This window comes from Balaenoptera borealis (assembly GCF_965194805.1).
Source record: "Balaenoptera borealis genome assembly, chromosome: 13".
NCBI classification, from domain to species: domain Eukaryota; kingdom Metazoa; phylum Chordata; class Mammalia; order Artiodactyla; family Balaenopteridae; genus Balaenoptera; species Balaenoptera borealis.
The window spans coordinates 26,708,348-26,731,061 of NC_138870.1; the positions used below are offsets into that span (position 1 = coordinate 26,708,348).

General features: G+C 37.1%; 1 protein-coding gene across 29 annotated transcripts in view; it reads right to left on the bottom strand.

Moving 5' to 3' along the window:
- Positions 1-1,006: 1,006 nt before the first annotated feature.
- Positions 1,007-22,714, bottom strand: part of CAPRIN2 (caprin family member 2) — a 41,260-nt gene continuing 19,552 nt past the window's right edge. For 6 of the 29 annotated variants that reach the window (XM_082352082.1, XM_082352090.1, XM_082352105.1 and 3 more), the window contains 11 exons: positions 21,150-21,827; positions 18,537-18,659; positions 16,659-16,740; positions 15,563-15,618; positions 12,663-12,767; positions 11,212-11,358; positions 7,336-7,504; positions 5,793-5,975; positions 4,986-5,086; positions 3,075-3,138; positions 1,007-1,931 (listed from right to left, as the gene is read on the bottom strand). In XM_082352082.1, the coding sequence (XP_082208208.1) occupies positions 1,363-1,931; positions 3,075-3,138; positions 4,986-5,086; positions 5,793-5,975; positions 7,336-7,504; positions 11,212-11,358; positions 12,663-12,767; positions 15,563-15,618; positions 16,659-16,740; positions 18,537-18,659; positions 21,150-21,827 (2,277 nt within the window). In that variant the 3' untranslated portion in view covers positions 1,007-1,362. Of the gene's footprint in view, positions 1,976-3,074; positions 3,139-4,985; positions 5,087-5,792; positions 5,976-7,335; positions 7,505-11,211; positions 11,359-12,662; positions 12,768-15,562; positions 15,619-16,658; positions 16,741-18,536; positions 18,660-21,149; positions 21,828-22,714 lie in introns of all 29 variants that reach the window. The other 23 variants (XM_082352086.1, XM_082352104.1, XM_082352083.1 and 20 more) reach the window with 16 other exon arrangements.

Here is a 22,714-nt window from a genome sequence, read left to right on the forward strand (position 1 = left end):
TTTAATGCTCTTATATCTTCCTGAGATTTTTTAACAACACAGAGTGAGCAGAGGATCAAAACAAGAACTTTCTGCCTCAGCAAGTGACTTGCTTGGTTGCAGGCTAAGAATGCCCTTTCTCCAACCCTTAATAAACTCTGGAATATTCAGTCAAAATGTTTATTTTGAATTACTATTCTTTAAAGTAATTGAGAAACATATTAAGTTCTTAGTAGTAATCATATACAAACTTAAATTGAGACGTGAGGATGTATGTCTAGAATGGATACTAAACTCTGGCATTGCCTGCTACCCTGCTTACAAGACAGTATATACACACACAGCACCCTAAAGATTTCCGAATGAGAAAAACACAATTACGGCATCTAACATTTATTAAATGCTTATGTGCCAGGCACTGTGTAAAGTCTTTTAGATAAATTCTTAGTTGAACTTCACAACTGCCCTGAGGCTGATCTATCATGCCCATTTTGCATTTCGGGAAATGGTCTTTAAAAAAATCTTTGAGGTATAATAACTTGCCCAAGATCAGTTACTAAGTGGCAAAATCAGCACTCAAATACAGCATTGCCTGACCACATACCTATGCTTTTTGATGACTGAATATTTTACCTACTCAAATTAAGAATCCACTAGAAAGCATAAGCCTTACTGATGGTGAACCAGTAGTATTACCCATGTATCGCCTCCTGTATCTTGTATTATTATTCATATAGTAGGTACTTGAAGATAGCTAACTAAAGGATAAAACACCCTACTGCAAAACAGCTTCAAGGAGAATATGTGATTTGGCCAGTGGAAAACAGATGAAATCTTTTGATGAAAGATATGTATAATAACAGAGAAAAGTAACTCTAAAAGGAGCTGTTATATATAAAAGGCTTATTTTAAAATAATAGTATGAACCCATGAATAGATTCCCATTCAAGAGTTACCAGTGATGAACACTAAAAATTAAACATTTTACTTCTTAACTGAATGTTTAATCAAGTAAGAACACTGAAGGTGCATGTAACTTTTTTATTGAGGCACAACAAGGCATTATAACTTGCCTGAACTTGAGGCAGTTAGTTTAGTAAGCTGAACGTTAATACAGTTAAGGATTAAGTGCAAACAATATACATTCACAGCTTGACTAGCGAGGCTACATCACAATTTATAAAGTGCCAGATTAGTGCTAATTGTCATTCAGCTTGAAATTTTTCACCATGGGGAGGAAAACAAAAAAGTAAGGACCTCCTCCTTCCTCTAGGAATGAAAACATTTTCCTAAACCAATCTGTAAGAAGGGCAAGGACTACTTTTCCTTTATTCCCACTAATCAGAACACCATATCCTTTTATTGTCAATTCTGTACTGACTTTCAATCTTGGTAAAGAAGATAGCCTGAAAACGTAGAATATTTCCAACTACTTCCATAAATTGCTCCTCTGTGCAAACGTAACCATATCTGGTCTCCCTGGAAGAGCTGAAGAATTGCATGATTGCTAGCAGTTTCATGGTCTGGAGCACCATCATTGGCATAGGCGGATACCAAGACCTCTTCATTCTTCATGAGGTTGACATACAGTGGCACATTCACTGCCAGCTTTAGCATGTGAAAAATGAAAACATAAGTGCCATTCACTGGGCAATTAAATCTACCAAGCTGAAGATCAAAAGTTTCTCCCAAGTTGTTCAGAAGAAGATCAAACACGATAGGTTGGTCTAAAGTTCCGGGGGCAAGATTGGAGGTTCTGGCTGCTGAGAAGGCAACTCGCATCTGCTGAGGCAGGGGATACACGTGTACTGGCAGTATGGTGGCTGCTGGGTTTGTCACTGGCACATCCACAGGGGTCATGCTACGGGAGTCTCCTTGTCCAGAGTCACCACTGTTAAAGGTTTCGTTGTCTCTTTCTGGGCTGCTCACCTGAGAAGAATCACTCCACCCTGCTGTTTTATTAGCAACAGTGAGTTTCTCATAATGAAGCAGTTAGCTTTGAACACAATATTTAACATTAGTCGGCTACTGAAATACAGATAAAAATACATTTTATAGTAAATTTTTTTTAAAAAGCAATAAAGTATAGCTACAGTACACTTTTCTAGATTTCTCTGACAATAGGCTTTTCTACTACTATTCTAAAGCCAGAAAGGACCTGGATGATTTTGTCCAGTAGCCTCATTTTTTTTTTAATATTAAAAAAATGAGGCCCCCAAAGGTTCGATAACTTAACAGTAGTTATGGTTAGCAGAGTCTAAAACCCAGGTGTGAACACTCTTTAATACTTTACCTTTCTCCCATAATTCTGAGTTCTTAATTCCTCAGTGATAAATCCACTAAGTATCTAACGGAGAAGGACTCAAACTGAGATTACATAAAAGTAGCAACTTCTGGAACTACTAGCCTACTAGACATTCAAACGTATTTTGTCATGGTACTAAGCCCCATAATAAATGCTTGTTCTTTATTTCTAAGTTAATGTGGTATCATAAAATTTTAATGTTTTCAGTATTGTACAAAAACACTGCTCAGATAGAAGGCAAAGATAATGTGAATAGTGGCTACTTTCTTAAAAGGAAAAGCTTCTCTTTTCTTGTGACAAAGTTAATCTTCAGTAATTCTTGATTTTCTCAGTTACACTGAACCTTTTAATAGTACCTTCACATTTTAAGAAGTATTAAAAGTATCCTGCTTTTGTTCAAGTCATTGTGTCTTAATTGTTGTTTATTCCTTATCTATCAATGTACTAAGGGGCACTAGAGTATCTAGAAGTGCCCATTATTCCAAAACCACCATCCTGAAATATCACCTGAAACTATATCAAGTCAGCATAGTGAATATGTATCTAAGGGTAAATCATGCTCTGGTGTCAAGCAAATTTAAAACACACACACACTTAAACTGACAAATGATTTCCACAGCCTTTCTAGTAGTCTAATATCTCCCTAAGATCTTCAGTACAACATCTAAGCAAACTGAAAACCTCAAAAGATAAATGCTAATAATATACTTTGGGGAGAACTTGACAAAGGATGAAGAAAGATCTAGAGGTATGTTTTGGGTAAATAAACTCCTCAATAAATTATCCTTACCTCTCGAATTTGCCCGAGGACCACCAGATGTTCCTCCTCGCTTGTAACACTGCTGGAAATTATCCTAAAATGAACACATAATATTTACCTTAGCACCAAAAATGCAAAACAGTAATTATTATTGGCAGATAAATTTGTAAGACTAAGTCCTCCTAGCCCTTGATCTAGCCTTCTCCGGCAACCAAAGGGGCTCAGATGACACCAAGAAAAACAAAGCAAGAGTCACAGTAGCAATATTTGCTTCCTCTGTTAATTAACCTGACAAATTAGATATGTTAATACTTGCAAAAACAAGAAAGCATTTAGAGAACACTACGTAAAAGACACAATGCTAGGTAATGAGGGAAATTCAGAAATATGTCCTGGTCCTCTGTGCCTCATCTCAATATAAAAGGAGATGATAAAGCAAAAATACAGACAATTTCAGTCTTGCTCTATTTATAAACCAAAGTGTGAAGACAATTACAAACTATGTTAGGGTTTTGTTTTGTTTTGACAGGGAAATTGATAAGAATTATAATACATGAACATATTATTGCCTGGAATCTTTAAGAAAAAATGTTCAAGAGGCAACATTTCAAACTGACTCCCAAGTATGGTGAAAGTCAGCCCCCATGCAAGTCATGAAAAGAATAATTAATGGTGTAATCAGATTAATATCAATACATGTAATAAAAATTTAAACAGAACAAGAATGTATACAGTAAAAATAATAATTAATTTTCCTACCCCAAACTCCTAATCCTCTTCCCAATAGCACTGCTATCACTGATATCTTATGTTTCCTCAGGAAGAAGTTTAAAGCAGCACACAAAAATACTAGAATACTGGTATTAAGAACAGATAGCTCCATTACCGAAAGACCGCATTAATCAAAGTTTTCCCTGCACACACAGTATGTGACAATCAAGTAATAAGTTATATTTGCATCCTTGATATATGCAAAGCACTTATGTATATATGCATATATCCTTGATATATGCAAAGCACTTATGTATGTATATGGCTTCATTTAATCCTCAGAATCTCTCATAGAGTAATCAACACTTCAGAGTAAGATAAGGAACTCAAACAGATGAGTCTTCACCTAACAGATAAGGAACTAAAGCTCAGAAAGTTTACTAACATGCCCAAGGTCACACAAAGAGGAAACTGGTGAGATCAGGGGTCAAACCCAAGTCATTTAGGTGACCTGGTGTGTTCTCCAAGGTGTGTTCTTCAATATTGCCTCTGTATAGACGTCTATCTTACCTCACGTAACCGTAAGCTCCTTCGTATGTTAACAACAGAACTCAGTAAAACACCACATACACACTTAAAGGCTTGTAAAACTTCAAAACTGAAAATGCTAATGTAGTATAAATTCGTATCCATATACGACCAATGACAGGGAGTTTCCAAGGGCTGTTCAAGTGGAATGTCTACCATCCTCCTATCAGTCTTTTATCATATATAGTAAAGAAAATCTGCTGAACTAGTCAATCAAGAATAAACCAAAAAAATCAAACTTACAAAAAAGGACTTTCCTATACCTGATATCTAAAAAAGTTAAACTGAAGGCAATATAGTAAAGACCATGGGCTCTGGAGTTAAGAAACTTGCATCTAATCTTAGTTCTATCATTTACTTGCTGAGTGACCTTAGATAAGTTACTTGTTTCTGAACCCCAGTTTCTCTTATAGGATGGTGGAATAAATGAGTTAATGCAAACTTAATAAAGTCCTTAAGACCTCCTAAGTTCCATGTAACAGGCAGTTGTCATGTACCCTACTTGGGTTATTAGAAAAGCTTCCAGATCCACTCTCCACAGTTACAAGAGCGTCTTTACAAAACAAATTACGACTCTGCTATAGTTTAGTCACCAGCTTCACATCAATTGTACTATTGTTCAGTTATAACAATTATTCTTACCCTTTGGGAATAAGGTGTTCCAGGATACTCTCTAGCTTGGAACTGTAGCTGGCTATAATTTCCATTGGAAATTGAAGGAGGTCCTCTATAGGTATCAAAACCTAATAAATAAACAACTTACATAAAATTATGGGCAAAATTACACTAAACTTTTAAATAGTCTGTTCTATACCACTTAGAAAGTTAAATTGATCCTATAAAGCCATCGTTAGATTTATGCCTTCTTTAAGCAAACTCCATAATACTGTTTCCACAATAAAACACACATTTATAAAAATATCACAGACTTCAAACAAGCCAACTGTAGAAATTTACTATTGCTGGGATGCAGGTGGGGTTGGGAAAGGATGGTGGTTAAGGCCTTGGTCTAGAGTACTTCTGCTAATACCAGCAGTGACTAGAATACTTGGAACCATATCTAACTTAAAAGCGTATCACTATTATTGTCTCAAAGTTTTCATCTGTGGTATACTCTGATAACTAGGAAATGGGCACTGTCTTAAATATGACGTGTTTTGAGCCAGCCAAGTCAATTAACAGAAGAAAGAAATTATTCAAATATGAAAACCAAAATTCATCCCTGGAAAAAACCAAAATGCTCAACCTTTCACTTCAGTAAGTCACAGGATCGATCTGTTTTTCATTCAAAGAGTTCCTCTGTTATAGACAATAGACATATTAGAAATACCATATTTTGCAGAAATAGGGAATTCTCTACTACATTATAAATGGAAACCACAAAAAGGAACAAGGTAAAGTAAAAACAGTTTGAGTCAAGTAAACATACAAATTTTATTCAGAGCATACCTTTATAACCACCAGGGGACCGATACGAATTGGTTAGTAATCTCCCACCACGAGTACATCCTCTAACAGATCCCCGGCTATTGACAAATGGTTGAGAGGGTCTGGGAAATACATTCGTCTGTGCTGGGTAAAAGGCAAGGCTACCATTGCTTACTTGAATAGTTCCATCAGGATAACTTGCTGCTTAAGGAAACAGTTTTAGAGTCCAAGAGTTAAATGGTAATAAAAGTTTAATATTCTTTATACTTAGAAGTCAGTGTATATCAAAACCTTTAATACAACTTTCTCCCTTTTTTAAAAAAACAGATGCTATAGATATGTATGTGTATATATAGAGAGAGACACAGATATCTCTCTCTGTATATATGTTTAAGTAATAAAATATTATTCAGCCTTAGAAAGGAAGAAAATTCTGACACATTCTACAATACAACATGGATGAACCTTGAAGACATTATGGTGTTACAAAAGGACAAATACTGTATGATTCCACTTATACAAGTTACGTATTTAGAACAGTCAAATTCATAGAGTAGAATGCTGGTTGCCAGGGATTACAGGGAAAGGGAAATGGGGAGTTAGTGTTAAATGGGGAAGATGAAAAATTCCTAGAGGTGAATGGTGGTGATGGCTGCACAACAACCTGGATGTACTTAATGCCATAAAGCCTGTACACTTAAAAATGGTTAAAATGATGAATTTTATGTTACGTATATTTTACCACAATTAAAGGAAAAAAACAGGCTAAATATGCCAGATCGAGGAGTAAAAGAAAATGAACTCTTATTAATACTGTAATTGAAAAGGCATATGACAAAAAGTATCCTTTATGTAAATCACCTGCCCTATGTTTTCACAGTGCAGGTGAGAACAGAATGAGGTCATCTGTGGCTAGGTCCAGGGATTTACATTTACTACCTCTTGTGATTAACCAAGCAATTCGTTTGCTCCCAGCTTAAGTTTTAGAGAACCCAATAGGGGCCTGAAATACCAACACTAAAAATCTACAAGTGCTTCTTAAATTGGGAAATAACTACAAAGTTGCTATTCTTTCATGTACGTATTAGAATAGCATGAACAATCAAAAGGGTCTCCCATCTCTAAGCAAAGAGTAGAATAAGCATACTAAATTATATCTTCACATTAATCAATGCTTTATTACAAGAGGGAAGAAAAAAGGCCAGATAGCCACCTGTCTGTGCTAACATGGAGTTAACAGAATGGTTTCAAAACCTTCATAAAAGCAGCTGGGTAGTGCCTTATGCACCTCTACCACTGTTGATGGTAATTAAAGCAATCAGATTTAAAAATAAAAGCCTACTTCAAGGTTAAATCAACCATCTAAGTTCTACCTCTACAAAAGTTAAAAGTAATAAGTGAACTTAACTAAAGAGACGAAAAAGCATTGTTTCTCAATACTTGAACATGTGAAGAGATAAGGCTTACTAGTCAAGAAAGAACCTCTCAAGTGTCACTACAGACTTGCTTTCCATTTAATTAGCTCTCATCTAAGTCTTCAAAATATGATACACAAAGATCTTACCAGTCTCTTGAGAAAGGACAGTCTGTTCTACGTGTATAGCTGGCAGCTGGCACTGGGGTGGTGTCTGTGTACTTGCTGTAGTAAAACTTTGATTGTAGCCAGGTGAATAAGGGGATTCTTTTATTTCTTGTTCTTTACGTGGAGGGAGAGGTGCATTAACATTAAATACCTTAAAAGACAGGGTACACTGAGTCATTTGTGAAGTTTTACAGAAAACGATTAAAGGTGACATTCAGCAAAACTCTGCAACATTCAAAAACTTCTATTTGATGGGCAAAGGACTTGAATAGACATTTCTTCAAAGAAGATAAATGGCCAATAAGCACATGAAAAGATGCCCAACATCATTAGTCATTAGACAAATATAAATCAAAACCACAATGAGATTCCACTTCATACCCATTAGGATGGCTATTACTTAAAAAAAAAAAAAAAAAAAACCCAGAAAATCTAAGTATTGCTGAGGGTGTGGTACTGTTGCCACCCTCGTGCAGTGCTGGTGGGAACGTAAAATGGTGCAGCCACTGCAGAAAATAGTACAGAGGTTCTTCAAAAAGCTAAATGCAGAATTCCCATTTACCAAGTAGAATTACCAAGCAGAATAGGATCCAGCAATTCCACTTCTAGGCATATAACCAAAAGAACTGAAAGCAGAGACTCAAATATTTGTACACCAATGTTCATGGCATTATTCATAATAGCCAAAAGATGGAAACAACCCAAGTGTCCATCAGCAGATGAATGGATAAACAGAATGTGGTACATACATACAATGGAATGTTATTTCACCATAAAAAAGAATGAAATTCTGATCTATGCTACAACATGGATGAACCTTGAAAATTCTATGCTAACTGAAATAAGCCAGATACAAAAGGACAAACACCGTGATCCCACTTATATGAGGTACCTAAGAATAGGTAAATTCATAGAGACAAAGTAGAATAGAAGTTACCAGGGGCTAGGAAGGGGGAGGGGATGATGAAAAAGTTCTGGAAATAGATAGTGGTGATGGCTGTACAACACTGTGGATGTACTTAATGCCATTGAATTATACATTTAAATACGGTTAAAACAGTAAACTTTATGTTTATGCATATTTTACCGTAGTAAAAAAACCGAATTTCTATTTGATTTTTTTTTTAATTGATTTATTTATTTTTATTTTTGGCTGTGTTGGGTCTTCGTTTCTGTGCGAGGGCTTTCTCTAGTTGCGACGAGCGGGGGCCACTCTTCATCGCGGTGCACAGGCCTCTCAATGTCGCGGCCTCTCTTGTTGCGGAGCACAAGCTCCAGATGCGCAGGCTCAGTAGTTGTGGCACACGGGCCTAGTTGCTCCGCGGCATGTGGGATCTTCCCAGACCAGGGCTCGAACCCGTGTCCCCTGCATTGGCAGGCAGATTCTCAACCACTGTGCCACCAGGGAGGCCCCTCTATTTGATTTCTGACAGAAGTTAAACCAAGTACAAAAATTAACTCTCCTGCTATTACATTATAATAATGCTTACTGAGAATGAAAGCTATATAGGGGAAAAGGGTACTTTTTCAGAAATTGGAAACAAATGAAAAAATCTGCCATTTACTGATTTCTACCATGTAGCAGGCAATGATCTGTCCAGACTCTGGTCATCATCTATAATATAGCACTTCTGCTACTCTCTAGCCCTCTTATCCTGCTCCATTTTTCCTCACAACACATAGCATCTGATATAATATATATACGAATATTCTTCTCTCTAGCCCTCCCACCTCCATAATAAAGTTTAAGCTTCTTAAGCACAAAGACCTGTCTATTCTCCATTGTTACAACCCCTAAGAACAGTGCCTGGCTTCATAACTACCTGTTTATTGAATAAATGAGTAAGCAAACAAATAAGAACCAGTTTGTACTGGATAGAATCCAAACAGGTAGAGAAGACAGATTGGCATGAGCAAAAAGGTACTGTGATGCAGTGGGGCATCCTGCATGGGATCCTGGAAAAGAAAAACAACACTGGTGGAAAAACTAGGGAAATCCAGATAAAGTCTGAAGTTTCACTTAAAGAACATAAAAATAAAGTAGGATAAGTGCTATTAAAAATTTCCAAGATACAATGAGAAGACACACCAGGAGCAACTTATCAGGAAACAAAGATTTCAAAGCAGAATACAAATCTGGATGTAATTTTTTCACTGAAAAACCCAAGGTACCTGCCTCTAGAAACAGGCAATTATTCTAAAGGTTAACTGACTTGTTTTATTGTTGCTGTTGTTGTTATTATCATTTATCATTTTTGTCTCTCCCTTGCTACACACACACACACACACACACACACACACTAGAATGTAAGCTTCATGGTAAAGGGGACAAATCTGTATTATTCATTTCCTTACCCCCAGTATCTAGAACAATGCCTGGCATACAGTAAAACAATGCCTGCCTCGAAAAATATATACGGTGAGTGAATGAATGAGCCATAGAATTGGAAATACCATAATTTAGTCAATCATTTCCCAGTTGACAGACGTTCAGATGGTCTCCAATTCAGATTGGTTTTGTTGCGATTGCCTTCTAGTGCCGCTATATACAACATATCTTCAGCTACTGAAGCATATCCTTAGCTACTAATCCCTTTGTTCCTGTAGTATGGATTCCTCAAGGTGAAACTTCTGTCACGGCTTTATGCCCCCTTTTTAAAAAATTTTAACAGGAAATGCCTTTCCTAAAAGGTTGTGATGATTTACTGTCACATCAGCAGTGTATAAAACTTTCTGATTTCTTTCCCCACTCTAGATAATGTCAATTGTTTTAATATTTTCCAATTTGTTGAATGAATAATTGTATTTCATTTCAAATTAAAATTAAAAATCTTAAAACACACACACACAAAAAAGGTATTGTGACAAAGAGTGTACAAGGCAAGCCCAGGGGACTAGTCTGGCAAGTTATACCAGACTTCAAAAGTTACTGAGTGTCAGGCAAAGGACTTTCAATTTCATTCTATAATGGACCAATATTTGCTTTTAATTAGGAATAAGAAAAAGTTAGTAAAACCAATGTGGCAATACTGTGTAGGATGGATTGACAGGGATAGAGAGAAAGCAAGGACACAAAGCTGTGCTAGGTGGCCAAGCAGGAAGTAATAAGATCAGTGAATTCAGGGGTGTGAATTCGCCAGACCATCTCCCTGCATTGTGCCTGCTTGCCACTCCACTGGCCCCATCCCACCACCATCACACGGAAGTACCTGGAGTGGGGCATTAAGCACCATCAGGAAAGGTACTTATCGGCTAAGACTTTTTGCTTTCTTCTAAAGAAAAGTTTTATACTTATTCTACGTTTAGAGAATAAACATACAAACCTAGTTGAAATATCACCTTAAGAAGTTTTAAACTACAATTTGTAGCGGAATATGTAATTCAAACTACCATAAAAATCTGAACAATTCTCCAAAACCCAGATGAGACGAAGATGAAATCAAATGAAAGTTTCAACAGTGATAGAGCACACAAGTGTGTGTCCTGTATTTCAGGTTATTGATGCCATGGAACAGTGCTACTGTGATATTAGTAATGGTTAGTATTATTAAGCTATTTGCAGAAAATTATGTTTCTCACTCACATTTCATTCATTTAATATGGGTCCTCAGCTTTGCCTGCCACTAATTTTCAGAGGGGAAAATGCCCTGATAAAATTTCCATTCAAAATTATTGAGGCTTTGGATTTAATACTCTTCCCACAAAAACAATATTTCCATTGGACAAATGCAAATTCTACCAGCCCAAAAAAGAGTAATAGAAATGGCAAATTTTTTCACATAGTACCTAATGTAAGAGAAACAATAGCTCTTTAACAGGAATAATGAACTGCAATCATCATTCACGTTTCATACTCACTGTCTGCATGGCTTGAAAGGGTGCTGTGTTAATGGTTACTGAACTACTACTTGCTGGAGGTGACTGGAAGCCCTGTTCAGAGCCCTTTGACATGGGAGGATTTGGAGAAGCTAGTGAAGACGGTTTCTTGCTTGGGGGAACTGCTGCCTAGGGAGGAGAAATGCAGTATCAGCCAATCACCTGCCATACAATAAACAGTTAACACTAAACCCCAGACTGGCATAAGTCAGCAAGTCCTACAGGACGACATTTGGACACAGGAATCCAGAAGAATAGCTTTTGCTTACAATTTCAAATCTCAATTGCTGAGGATGCACACGAGCATTTGCTTTTGCACAGCTTGCTGACTAAGTGAGAATCTTACTATTAATCAGTCTAACAGACGAGGGGCTGAACTTTTTATGAGTACCTAGTCCTTTTCAAACCCTGTAATGGTATTTTCCAGTTCAGAATCTAGTATTATTCCAAATTTATACAGAAGAATTAGGCTTAAGAAAAACCTTGGGTTAGTTACTTAGTCAGTGTTAATTTTTCTCTATTTTAAAGTCTTATTAGTGGATTCCTCAAGTCAGCTGCCTAAAAATAGAAAACCAAACCTGAGCTAATCTAAGTAACTCTTAACTAATGGGAATAAGCAAGTCCTTAATATAATAGATTATAAAGCCAAATGCTTTAAAAGATATGAAAACACCAGTACCAATGAGATTATGAAGCAGACAACTGTGACTCACTAGGTGGCAAACACTTCCTCACCTTAAAATAAGGAACCAAGTAATTTCAATTTAGACCAAGTCAACACCATAAAAACTAATGCTTACCTTTATTTTCTTATACAATGAACACAAATTCTCGTATAATAGTTAACTAAAAAATAATAATAAAACCTAAGAATTGCTAAATTAATCCAAAAAATCATCCTATCTTGCTATATCTATCTCAAGGATTTGCTCAAACACAGTGAAAACTTTCACTTGACAATCAAGAGGAAAAACGTAATACTGTCAAAATGCTTTGACAAAATTAGGCAAAAAGAGAATGTAACTCATTCCAATTGAGTCAGTGCTAATATTAAAACTATAAAGTTATTGAGTCTTCTGTTACATGGATAAAAAGATTTTTCTCCTAAGGAGTCCTTCAATATGAATATAGTGAGAAACTTGAACTAACCTTACCCTTACCTAGAAATTTTCATTTTTTTTGACACTAGCAATTTGGACATATTTATTGTATCTGAAAAGGCAATACACTATTAAGTCCATTTATAAGGTAAGGTCACAATAAAGTTAAAGTTACCTGTATAAGTTCCAGGACTACAACATCTATAGAAAGCAAACATTAGTAAGGTATAAATGTTAAATCATTAAACTGATTATGCCTGTAATTCATACAATAAGCTGGTTCTGCTATTCTTTAAGACAGAAAAGAAATTAAGACAATTGGTCTCTTATTACCTCAGGAGTCTCTGAGGTCATAAACTCTGTTTCAGATCCCGAAGAGGCCTGATCGGTAGTAACCAAGCAAGCATTTGGGCTACAAGTAACTGGAGAAGAAGCAGCCTAAATACAGGAAGATATAAAACATTGTAAAAGGCACATTTTGTTCACTTTATATTTCTTGGGCCCTGGGCTTCCTAACACATTACTCTCGTTGAGCAATCACTAGTGCCAAATGGTATGCTAAACACTTTTAACACATATTAATATATTTAATCCTAACAATAACCCTGTGCAATAGGTACAACTATTCCCATTTTATTCATAATCAGGCAGAAGCAAAGAAAGTTAAGTAATTTACCCAAGGTCACACTAAAATTAAGCGGAAGAGCTGAGATTCTAACCCAAGCAGTCAGCTACGTTGCCTTTCCAGGCCTAGTCACCAGAGCTACACATCTAATCCCATCCTCATTTATCAAGATTCTCGGCCCTGGAAACCTGGGGTCAGATTTTCTATCAGGCTCTCAATAGCAGTTCCGTGGGAGAGGAGCCCAGGGTACATTAACGCTCTAGGCACAGGCCTGCCAGGGATCATTACAACTATGCTTTTACTCTACATGCTCTCAGTGTCTTAAAGAAGTCGGCAGAAGTGTAAATAGAAAGGATAAGCTCTACATAAATCACAACAGCACCAATATTTAAGAAAAATAAAACTAATATGTATAAAATACTAATTGGGAGAAAGCACAGTAGGAACTAATGCTGTGACAACTGTAACCAATTAAAAACTAAGAGCGTAGCTAGGAAGGAATTCTATGGCACAACAGGTACTAGAATATAACAGAGATACATAAAATTCTAGCAATGGCAAGGTCTGAAGTGTCGGTGAATCCACTCCTTTTATCTAAATGTTTCAATGTGGTTCTCAGAAGCCCAAGTAATAATATGGGTTAAATGGAAACTAATTAATGGTAACCAAATATCAGAGCAGTTATGTTTCAGTGACCTTCTAGAAGGGTTCATCATGATATACCACTTCTTGATAAGGAGATGGGGACCAAGTTTTAAAAAGTCTAATGGAAGACCTTTAAAAGGTCTTATGGAGAAAATTTTGAAATCCTTTAGAGCATTTAATATACCAAAATAAATAGGTATAATTTAGATCTGACCAAACTATTAGAATTATTATAAAATGGTAGTGTTTCTAAAAGTAGGCCTTTCTTCTGGTCCTCTCATTAAAACAATGAGACAACCACCCAAAATAAGTGAGACTGGCTATTGTGGGGACATTACTAACTCTATTGCCAAAGAAAAATTCAAAGATACTAAGTAAAGGCAACTTGGCCCACTTGATAGTTAAGCTTTAAAAGACTCTGAATATTATTTTAGTTAAAACGTTAACTTAACAAAAAAGATAAAGAAACATTCTTTACATTAGTATTTATTTAGAAGTTACGGCAGTTCTTGCTTCCAAATTATTGCTCTTTAAGACCGGCTGGAGTTCGTTTTAAGTACTGCTGAGTAAGCACGATGTTTGAGGCCAGTGGTTCCAAAAAATGGATGTGCAGATTCACCCAGGGAGCAGATTAAAAATACAGATGACTAGACGACACCCCTGGAAATTCTGACCCTATAGGTCTAACATGGTATCTAACAATACAGTCATCCCTCAGTATCCACAGGGAATTGGTTCCAAGACACGCTATGGATACCAAAATTCGCAGATGCTCAGGTCCCATAGTTGACCCTTCATGCCCGTGGTTCCGCAACCTCGGATTAAACCAACCTCAGATCCGTAGTACTCTATGTATTTAGTGCTCGCTTCGGCAGCACATATACTAAAATTGGAACGATTCAGAGAAGATTAGCATGGCCCCTGCGCAAGGATGACACGCAAATTCGTGAAGCGTAGTACTCTACGTATTTAGTGGAAAAAACCCACATATAAGTGGACCCGAGCAGTTCAAATGCATACTGTTCAAGGGTCAACTGTATGTACTTTTATTAAAGTGACCAAGTGATTCTGATGCAGCCATCCCACAGGCATGCCCTGAGAACTACCAGACTATTGGTTTATCAAAAAAAATCTTAACTTGTCACTTGAAAGCCTCATATAGAACCTAATAGCTAGACCAGATAACATGGAATTCTTCAGTTAAAGCAGTGACTGGGGTGAGGGACCCTGCTTAACAAACACATCTTGAAAACCGAGCCACATCTTAAACTAAATATAAACCACTGTAAACAAATGGTATTTACTTGTAAGGTTTTGGAAGGCAAGGCAACTGCTGAACCACCTGATCAAAATATTTAACCGACTGTCAAAGCAGTTGCTGTCTAGACAACTGCCGTCAGGTTTTCAGAAGGATCCTGAGAAAAAAAAATTTTTTTTAAGTAATGACCAGAAAACTAGCAAATCTTGAACTTACTATTGATGGAAATGCAATGTGGCATTTACAGATCTCAATGATCTGGTCCCTTTATAACTCTAAGTGTGTTCTGTGAAAATCAGTTCATCAGAATGTTAGATATATGTGTGCAGGTAGGACTGGCTAACCATGAGTTAAGCAAAATTAGTTTCTTTCTTTATACCCTTTACTCTGCCAATATACTAAGTGACTTAGGTAGCTCAACAGCAAAGTAAGATTCCCAAAGTACCTCCGAATTCTTCAGGCTTACTCTTTCCTTACTAACATCAGCTAACCTTCTCTATTATAATAGATGACTTCCCCATGTTTATTAGGGAATCTTTTGAGAACCAGCTGTACTTAATCTAAAATACTAGATATCCTTAGAACATTTTCAATAATTTCATTAGGTATATTAGAATCAGCGAGTCTGATCATTCTTGCCAAAGCAAGAGTTTCCTCCCTGAATAGCAAAGAAGAGTAAATGAAAGATCAGTCTGGTAAAGTTACCTGTAATGGCTCTTGAAGAAAATCACTTTGATTGGATAGATTTTGTTCTGTAGATGCTGCAGAGAGTGAAATCAACAGTGAACTGAGGGAGGAGAAAAGTTTATGCATACCAACTGGGTGGAAACTAAAGTTTATACTTTATAAAACAAAGCAGTATCTGGAAGAACTAGCTCTCAAGTCCTTTCTACTGTAGTAGAGCTCTAAAAAAGAGTCAGAGAGGATTACAGAAGAAAAGGATACTAGTTCCATCAATGGACAAAAGCAGTATTTCAAGGCTTCCAAAAGAAAAGAACTATGACTTTTAAAAAACTGGTAATTGTAATCTGGATGATAAAACCTGAGCTATCATGAGCAGTAATTAGCTGATACACTTTAAGTTACAAGTGCAGGGGTCATCTGGCTCTTCAGTTTTTTTTTTCTCTTTGATCATGTAAATTAAATATACTTTTCAATTACACAGTGTCAGTGTGGTTTCTTCTTACTAATGTCTATCACTTTTGTTAATTACTCTCTCTTCCTTCTCCTTACCCTACCCAGGAATTACTGGACCAGTCTTCTGGTTGGTGTCTACTGCTCACTGCAGCTGAACTATGGCTTTGATTATGTCATTCCACCTCTGAGATAAACTAGTGTAGAACAAAAAGCCTAAAGTCTGAAGCATCAGACCAGATTCAGATCCGGTCTGCATCATTAGTTACTGTGTTAACCTGTGCACTAAATACCACTGATGTAATTTCACTCATAGTTAGGATCCAAAAGCCTCCACACTAGACATACAGAGTTGAAAGAAGTCAAGCAGGTTCTAGTCAGAATACACTCCAAGAAGAATATAAAAAGTGGCAAAGACAACGAACATTGTGTACTTCCATTCACCGATCTGGAGACCTTCTCTAAAATGCAAACAGGTCAGTTAAGTACACTAACATCCTCACGGTAATTTACCCGTATGTAACTCTGATAACATATGTACACATTTAGAAAAAATTAACACACGGACATAGTTTAACCTTAAGATAATCTAGAGTAAAATTATATGCAAAAGAAGTAATTGGAAAAACAGCTGTAGGTCTAACAAGTCTTAAGAATGAGGACATACCTACTGGGCTACCTGGAGTAGCTGAAGGCGGCTGTGATGATGGAATTGCACTTGGAGGTTTGTCAAAATCCAGAATAGATTCCTAAAGACAAGAGTTTAAATAATGAGTGAAAACAAAGATTATCATTTGTTGGTAAAGCTATTACCATTAAATTATTTATGATGTTGTCAACTGCTTATTAGCTATAGGAATCTAGCTAATAACTATCTCAAGATGTTAATAACTTAGTCTTTATAGGAGAAGAAATTGAGAATTACAAACGAAATCTAAAGTAACTGTCAAACCTTAAGACTGTGTCAGGGGCTTCCCTGGTGGCGCAGTCATTAGGAATCTGCCTACACGGGTTCAAGCCCTGGTCCGGGAAGATCTCACATGCCGTGGAGCAACTAAGCCCATGCACCACAACTACTGAGCCTGCACTCTAGAGCCCACGAGCCACAACTACTGAGCCTGCATGCTGCAACTACTGAAGCCCACGTGCCTAGAGCCCATGCTCCACCACAAGAGAAGCCACCACAATGAGAAGCCCACACACCGCAACAAAGAGTAGCCCCCACTTGCCACAACTAGAGAAAGCCCAGGCGCAGCAACAAAGACCCAACACAGCCAAAAATAAATAAAAAAAATAAATTTCTTAAAAAAAAAAAAGACTGTGTCAGGACTTCCCTGGTGGTACAGTGGTTAAGAATCCACCTGCCAATGCAGGGGACATGGGTTCAAGCCCTGGTCTGGGAAGATCCCACATGCCACGGACCAACTAAGCCCGTGCACCACAACTACTGAGCCTGTGTTCTAGAGTCTGTGAGCCACAACTACTGAGCCCACGTGCTGCAACTACTGAAGCCTCAGTGCCTAGAGCCCATGCTCCACAACAAGAGAAGCCACTGCAATGAGAAGCCTGCGCACCGCAACAAAGAGTAGCCCCTGCTCGCCACAACTAGAAAGCCCATGTGCAGCAACGAAGACCCAAAGCAGCCAAAAATTAATTAATTAATTAATTTTTTTAAAAAAGATTGTGTCAAGTATTAAAACTCTAATAGTAATTCTAAGGCCAAGTTAGGAAAAGAAAACTCCTGACTTGAAGTCTTAAACATTAATCCTAGCGTAGACTGAGCCCTCATTTTTATTATAACCAATGAGAGGGTCTAATTATTTTATCTCAACCACTAAACTAACTCATGCCCTTAGAGACTTTCATGACAAGAAGGCATTCTCTTCTCCCATCTGCCTATCCTGGTTATCCTAAAAATATTTCCAACGTTTTGAGTACTTAACTTTATATACTTACAGTGATCATTTTAGGTCTTTTATATATCAAATAATCTGAAGAGGTATGCAATTCCCTCACTTTACAAATAAGCAGAAGGTTGGAGGTTAAATAACTTGCCACAGATTATACAACTGGTAACTGGTAGAAGTGGATTTAAATGCAGGTCTAATTCCAAAGCTCAAAATCTTTTTACTACACAAAAATCTCTTATTTGCCTACTTCATCCCTCAGTAATACCACACTATTCTGAAATTCTGTAAGAGTCTGTATGACACAATTTAGCATGTGTCATAATGAATGTCTTATGATTATCTACACACAACAGCAGCGATATCATTTGAGCACTTTAAGCTTCTTACATGTTTAATTCATTGTATTACTCACAACAAACAGGAATAGGAACTATTATCATTTTTTCCAAAAAGAAACTGAGGAAGAGAGTTAAGTAACTTGCCTAAATTCTCAGAGCTAGGAAGTGGCAGAACCAAGATTTGTACTCATTCTGGACACCAGAATCTATGCCCTTAACAACTTCATTTAATGCTTCAGATCAGAAGCTAGTAGCCCCATGACTATCATTTAAGATTCACTTAATAATGACTCATACTTGCATAAAGTTACAAGTTCCTTGAATCTGGGTCATCAGATCCTGCAGTTTTTCTTTCCTCAATACTGGATCCTTTGGAAGGGTAGAGGAAGAACCTACAGGCTGATGCATAGGCTTAGGCACCTACAAGATAAACCCATAATGTATAAGAGTGAAATTCAAATTCAAAAGCCTAGTTCAGGAAACTAAGCTTATCACTACATCTTAATGTAATCAAAACACATAGCAGTGCTCATTTATAGATTTATCTCAGGTAAAGAATTTCCACATAAATGCATTTTCTAAGTAATTTAAGCAAACTTTACATGTTTCCTCCTTCAGAACAACTCTAATGGGAAAGGTTTCTAAACATCATCTTTTTAAAGGGAAGGCCCAGAGCAACAGAACTTCCTTGATAGAAGTTCTCTCATTATGGACATCAGTTACCCTGTGTCCTCTATGATAAGATGCCACTGACTATAAATATAAAACACATCAATGATTTTTTTCCCCAGGGAAAAAAATTACTACTACCACATTAAATATACATCCCATTTTTAACACATATCTGATTTCAGAAACAGTAAGTTGTAAAAACATATACATATATATCCTAGAGTTGAGGAAATATACTACTATATTCTGTCACACAGTAAGTATACTTTGGGGGGCAGGGGGCTACTGATGCTTAGAAGGTGGCTCGCCCTCCTGCTAAATTTCTTAAGATTGCTGAATACCCTGGAATAGACCTCATGCTTATGGTTATTTCTTACAGGTATCAGCAAGCCTGTCCCTACCAGCTCCTCTTCTCCACCTTCTAAACTCACTGGGAAGTCACACAGCTAAGCTTGTCAACAGTGTCATGAAATAACTGTTAATAGACCCTAAGGGAATATATGAAAGGCTCTTTTAGGAGAAAAGTATGAACTTTAGTGATTTATTTCATGTTATCTAGTCTTTTGGCTTTGAACTCTATTTTGCCCTTGACAGTACTTAGTCATGTTCCAAACAGCTGAGATTTCAATACAGATAGAGGCAAATACTCTATTATACAGAGAAGCGTCCTCTCAGTCCCTGAGAGACCCTGTAACTTCAATATAATGATGTCTGTGCCATAAAGCACGTTAAATGAGTTTTGACTTTTCCAATTAAACACCCCTAATTTTAAATACTATTCAGCAAACAGCATGGTATCAATATTCTGGTACGGTCAAGGTTCAACACTGCTATACCTAGTGGAATTTTTAATTGCGGTTTTTTAAACAGCTTTATTGAGGTATTAAATTGGGTTTTTAGATATAAATCTCTCAAAGTAGTTGCTATATTACAATTACTGTCATATGATATCTAGTTAATGAAAAAGGCTATCAATCTTCTGCAGGGTCAGGAAGAAGCTAAAATTATATTACCACTTAAAGAGGAAGAAAGGAAAATAAAAGGAGACAAATAATTCTAAAATTCTCTTCCCATAAGGTAGATTTGAGGCGGGGGTAATTTATAAAATGCAATGCTTTGAATTCCCTAAGCGAAATCTTTTTCTCCCCCAACCTTTTTTAATTGAAGTATAGTTGATTTACAATATCGTGTTAATTTCAGGTATACATGACAGTGATTCAGTTTTGTGTGTGTGTGTGTATTCTTTTTCAGAGTTTTTTCCCTTATAGGTTATTACAAAATATTTAGTATAGTTCCCTGTGCAATAAAGTAGGTCCTTAGCAAAATGTTTTTCAAACTGTTAGAGGATCAAAGATTTACGGGCAAGCCTTTGGCTAAAATGGTGTGGAAGTGCAGGGAACACTACTAGATGTATATGGAGAACACTGGGAGGGTAGCAAGTTCACATCTCTTAGCAAACAAGGCGGTAACAAGTCTTCAACAAGTCTGCAATGAAACAGTGGTAAATAACTTATAATAAAAGACAACACTAACTAGCATCATATCCAAGGATTATTCATTATAAGGCTTCTTATCTTATTGACATGGGTTATTTATCATTAGCAGAATGAGGCCTTATATTTGAACTAAATCTCATACTACAAAACCTAATTACAGAATATTTAATGCCTATACTTTTCATCTGCAGAAAATTCTTTTGAAACAGAAATAGAGAACTAATTCAGATCCTTCCCCAACTACTGCTTCTTCTGAAACAGGACATGAAAGATTACTGTTTCTTCTCCTGACCATCTGTACCTTCTTCAAAGAGGACAGGCTAATTTGAGTGACTATAAATGAAAGAGAAGGAAGAGAATACAGAAAAATGTAACTTCTGTCAGAAAAAGGTCTCCTGCCTTTTGACATGCATTTACATTTCTCACTTCTTCAACATTATGGTCTTTTCTGAACTATCCACTATTTTGATGTCATATCATGTCATTAAAATTTGAGCACTAAAACAATATTTTCTAATTGTGGAAATTTCACTTCAGGTTAGGCGCAAATGACAGATTAAATCTGCTTCCAATTTTCTAGGGAAAACAAATTATGCATTAAAGAGTTAAGTGAAACATTTTATACATTAATTAAACATGGGTTTTACTGATCTTTTCCTAAAGAGAACTTTTAAATTATCACTACCACTAATCTCTATTTATGCCTACATTGACAGGAACAAACTGATACAAATCAACTCACATCTTTGGGTTCTGTATTAAACTTCCTGGGCAGCAGCTGGTCATTTGGTATGAGGCTTGCTGTAGCTACCCCCCAGGACTTTGGAGAAATCTGTGACTGTGGTGTTAAAGGGTGTTTTTGACTCTCAACATTGTTTTCCCAGGATTTTGGAGTCTCTGGCTGTCTTGAATCCTGTTCTTCACACATGGGAGTGGCCCATGACTTGGTGATGTCCTGTTCACTCTGCACAGAAGGTGTCCAAGACTTTGGAGTTTGCTTCTTTGGATCCTGTTCTTTCTGCAGCTGAACTGGCCAAGGCTTTGGTGTCTCCTGCTTCTTCTGTTCCTCCTGAATGTACCCCACTTTGGACTTAAGAGCTTCTGGCTTCCACTGGCTGGGAGCTGACTTGGTTTTCGAGACATCCTGCTTCTTCTGCTCTTCCTGCAGAGTGGACCTGAGTTTTGGAATCTCTTGTTTCCTCTGTTCTAAGGAAACTGCGGGCTTTGATACCTCCTGGTGCTTAACGGAAGACTCCCAGGACTTGAAGGATTCCTGTTTCTTCTCCTGACCATCTGGCTCGGTAAGCACATCCCAACATTTGGGGAGATTTGGTTTTCTAGCATAATCTGCTTCCCAAGATTGCTCTTCATCTTGTTTACTTGAATAATCTACTTCTGTCATGTAGCGTCTGTTAAGAAACTAAACCACAGGGAAAATGTGCTCAAGTCACAGTCTGTAGAAGACCTTGAAGAGAATACTGAACTCCTATGTCCACTGGTCTGAGCCACTGTGCTAACAGGAAACTTCTGACCTTATCCTACTTGAAAAGAGTATCCTACTTTTATGTCCATTCCTTTCCCCTCAATTAACAGAAAGACAAACTTCAAAAGTATACTTCAAAAGTAGCAACCTATATTTGATTCACCTAAGACTGGTAAGCAGTGCACACTGCGGTGCCACATTTGCTTGACTCAGGCTCTCTTACCAAGGTTACTCTGCCTCTGCCAGCCTTAGGACCACCTGACTCCCTTCAAGTTAAGGCAGAGGGTAGTTCAACTACACAAAGTCCTACTCTTTACACTGAAGTCTTATGTTTCCTGAATTACCAGCCTTTTCTTTATTCCCATTATATATCAATCATACTGTGATTTTGCTTCTTCCATTCTTTTCGGTTTCCATGAATTCCGATGTCACTTCAGAAAGAGAACAAATGTCCTCTTCTATTACCAATATGAGTAAAGTCTGGAAAGAGCAAAATCCCACCCATCTTCAAATTCCAATACAGGGACCAAAACCACCACCACCAACATCAGCTAACACTTGAGCCGTTCTGCGCGCCAGGCCAAATTGTAAGTAATTCAGATTTAACTCCTTCAAACCTCACAATAACCATATGAGGCAGGCATTGTTATTATCCCCATTTTAGGTAGGAGGCTAACAGACACAGCTGAGCTACATATCTTGCCCAAACTCATTAAGCTAATAAGCTGCAGAGCCGGGATTCAAGCTTAGGCAGTCTAGCTCCAAAGCCTCAGCTCCTAACCACAACACTATACAAAAGTCTCAAAAACCACAACTGAATGAAA